Below are 3723 nucleotides of genomic sequence, written 5' to 3'. Positions count from 1 at the left end.
TAATTGTGTGGATGCTGAGCTGGGTGTGGTGGTGCCTGCCTTTAATCCCAGCACTTGGGAGGCAGAGGCAGGAGGAGCTCTGTGACTTTGAGGCCAGCCTGGTCTCAAAGTTGTGGGACAGCTAATGCCATATAGACAGACCCTGTCAGAAAAAACAAACAAAAAAAAACAAAACAAAAACCGTGTGGATGTCATTATTTACTGAATTGTTTTTAAAAGGTATTCCAGTTCTTTCTTTTATTTATTATTTATGTTGTTGTTATTATTACTATTTTCTTTTTTTTTTTTTCTTTTTTGAGACAGGGTTTCTCAGTGTAGCCCTGGCTGTCCGAAAACTCCCTCTGTAGATTAGGCTGGTCTTGAGCTCATACAGATCCACCTGCTTCTACCTCCCAAGTGCTGAAATTAAAGATGTGCTCCAACATACCCAATTCTTTTTATCTTAATTTTTAAAAGTCTTTTTTTTTTTTTTGGTGTTTTTTTGAGACAGGGTTTCCCTGTGTAACAGTCTTAGCTGTCCTGGAATTAGCTTTTCTTGAACTCACAGAGATCCACCTGCCTCTGTCTCCCGAGTGCTGGGATTAAAGGCATGTGCCACCACTGCCAGGCTAAAAGTCTTTTTGAGATAGTGTCTCACTGTGTATCTTTGGCTGTCCTGGAACTTGCTGTGTAGAATAGGCTGGCCGGGAGCCCACAGGGATCCACCTGCTTCAACTTCCTAAGTGCAGGGATTAAAGGCATGCACTATCATCCTTGGCCTTATCTTAGCTGATTAATTTTTAATTAGATTATATATAAAATATACATATCTAATATATATTAAATATAATTTATATATATAAAATATATATTGGTTTTTCAAGACAATTTCTCTGTGTACCTCTGGTTGTTCTGGAACTCATTCTGTAGACCAGGCTGGCCTTGAACTCAAAGAGATCTACCTGCCTCTGCCTCTTGAGTGCTGATTAAAGATATACTCCCTCAGGGACTGGAGAGTTGGTTCAGAGGTCAAGAGCACTGGTTGTTCTTCCAGAGGTCCAGAGTTTAATTCCTAGCAATCACATGGTGACTTACAACTCTCTATAATGAGATATGGTGCCCTCTTTTGGCCTGTAGGCATATGTGGAGACAGAATATCATATATGTAATAAATAGATCTTAAAAAAAAAGATGTTCTCCATCCCTGCCTGGTTGTATGTCTACATATTTTGTGTGTACACATGCACGTGCAAGCCTGTGCACCACAGTACTAATGTGAAAGTCAGAAGTTAACTCTTAGGAGTCAGCTTTCTCCTTCCACTGTGGGTATCAGACATTGAACTTGGGTTGTCAGACTTGAATGGCAAGTGTTTTTACCTGTTGAGCCATCTTGCTAGCCCTAATCTTTTAAAAGCAGAGCAAATGATAGTTATATTGAAGAACAGAAGGAAGATCCATGTTTGAAGAATTATAATTTTATTGAAATTGGGAAAAGATACAATGGATTTTTCTTCTTTTGCAGCATGTTTGCTAAAAAAGCCGGTGCACACTCAGTGTATGCCTGCGAGTTATCCAAGACCATGTATGAGCTTGCCTGTGATGTTGTGACTGCAAACAAGATGGAAACTGGAATTAAGCTCCTACACATGAAGTCACTTGACATAGAAATTCCAAAACACATTCCTGAAAGGTGTGTTTATAACTCACCATAACCATGAAGATACGTTTCCAGCTTTTTGCATAAACGAAAGTGTTAGCATCCTCATTCTGTGACGGTACGGTTACTAGCCAGTTTAATAAGATACGGGATTTTATGATAACATTCTTTTTAAAGAGTACCTAAGAACTCAAGGAAAATTGATAGTGAGGAATTGAACAAAAACCATCTTTAACACATCATGTAAGCTCATGTTTTTTTGTCCATAAAAATGGATAGACTTCCTGTGTTAAATAACTGTGTATAAAGTGTGAACATTCTACCCTGAGCAGACATCACGTTTTCATTACTATCCTTGTTGAAAATGAAAGGTTAGAAGTGCCAGTTAGCAGTGGTTTTTTTTTTTGCCTTGCATCTCTCAGATGCTGTAGGAACAGTTTTAGCAGCCTTGGGTATTCATCAGCATCTCAGGGTGGTCAGGAGAACAATGAAGATTAGAAGTAGCAGGGATTTAAAAAGCATTTGGCCCACCGTTTCAAAGAACTTTCCCTTTTCTTAATGTGACACTTGTCTTGTAACTCTGCCTATGCTGTCTCTCTTCTGCCTTGCTTAAATGTAGTCTACATATGAAGAATTTATTATACTCTATTGTTATTTGAACTCCGATTTTCAAGTCTTCTTTCAGTTTTAAGAAGTGTGCACGGTACTTAAATTTTTTAGTAGTCTTTGTTTGTGATGATTATCAGCTTGTTAGTGCAGGTGTGTACTCACTGTATAAAAAACAAAACACCCTAAGTTGTCTTAGGAGTCTAAGGTCACAATTTAAACAACAGACACAAAAGTTTTCAGGCAGAGTTCCTCCTGGCTGCAGTGGGCTACGTGCTCTTTGTATCCTCATGTGACCTTTGCTCTGTCTATGACTTATTGCTAGTGTTTGCTCTTTCAGTAGGATACCAGTCCTGTTGAATTAGAACCTCATGTTGATGACTTTAACCTTAATTGCCTCCTAAGGGCTCTGTCTCTAAATATAGGATTAGGGCTTCCACATAAGATCTGGAGTGACTTGAAGCTACGGTTACTTTAATTTGTATTTTCCTCACAGACTGCTTTTGAAGCAAATGAAATAGAGATTTGAATTCAGACTCTTTTTGTTCACTTTGACAATAAGCAAATTTCTGAACTAAGTTACAGGACTTGACGGTTTGAGGAATTTTTCATATTCTAAGTGTATGCAGTCATAAATACTGAATGTTTCCTGTCTGTAGGTCTAATTGGGTCTAGGTCCTGTGGAGGATACCCAAGTCATCCCTGCTGTTAAGATACCTATAATCTAGAGAGGGGCATAAGGAGTACTGATGGAATTTATGGATGTCCTTAGACTACAAAAGTGAGTGATGCTGACAGTGAAAGCTAAAGGAATTCAGAAAAGGTGAAATACTTCTTTCTGAGTGTCTTTGAGTTTTCTAGAAAGAATGACTGAATGAGTAAGAGCACATAACTCTGGAGTGGGTTGTTCTGGAGACTGGAGGAGTAAGCCGTGAGATAGGCAGGGGCGGTCAGGCCCAGGGAAGGGGAAGTTTTGGAAGGGAAGGGTCTTATCAGCATTAGGTGTTATTTGTACAGAAAGAAGTATAACTGGACTGTGGCTCACTGGGTAAGGATGCTTGTTGCTAATCCTGATGACCTGAGTTCAATCCCTCAATCCCATAAGGTAAAAGGAGAGAACCGATTCACACACAAAACATACGTGGTCGGGAAGTGGTGGCAAACGCCTTTAGTCCCAGCACTCGGGAGGCAGAGGCAGGAGGATTTTTGGGTTTGAAGCCAGCCTGGTCTACAGCATGAAATCCAGGACTACTAGGGCTACACAGGCATCCTGTCTCATAAAAACAAAAACAAAATAAAAATTTATTTTAAGAAGGGTCATTGATGGTGGAGAATCTGTGGATATAGTCCCTCCCTGATGGAGGAGAACCTGTGGATGTAGTCCCTCCCTGATGGAGGAGAATCTGTGGATGTCGTTCCTCCCTGATGGAGGAGAATCTGTGGATGTCGTTCCTCCCTGATGGAGGAGAACCTGTGGATGT

At 40.0% G+C, this 3723-nt stretch overlaps 1 protein-coding gene across 1 annotated transcript in view; it reads left to right on the top strand.

Annotated features, from left to right (window-relative positions):
• The window catches only part of LOC101998571 (protein arginine N-methyltransferase 9), a 15894-nt gene that overhangs the window by 1259 nt on the left and 10912 nt on the right, over positions 1 to 3723 (top strand). The window contains exon 2 of the mRNA XM_013354607.2: positions 1502 to 1669. Within this exon, the coding sequence (XP_013210061.1) occupies positions 1502 to 1669 (168 nt within the window). The remainder of the gene's footprint in view (positions 1 to 1501; positions 1670 to 3723) is intronic.

The sequence above is a fragment of the Microtus ochrogaster genome, unplaced genomic scaffold (genome assembly GCF_000317375.1).
Source record: "Microtus ochrogaster isolate Prairie Vole_2 unplaced genomic scaffold, MicOch1.0 UNK51, whole genome shotgun sequence".
Classification (NCBI taxonomy): Eukaryota; Metazoa; Chordata; class Mammalia; order Rodentia; family Cricetidae; genus Microtus; species Microtus ochrogaster.
Note: the sequence above shows the minus strand (reverse complement) of the source record. Positions and strands in the feature narration are given on the sequence as shown.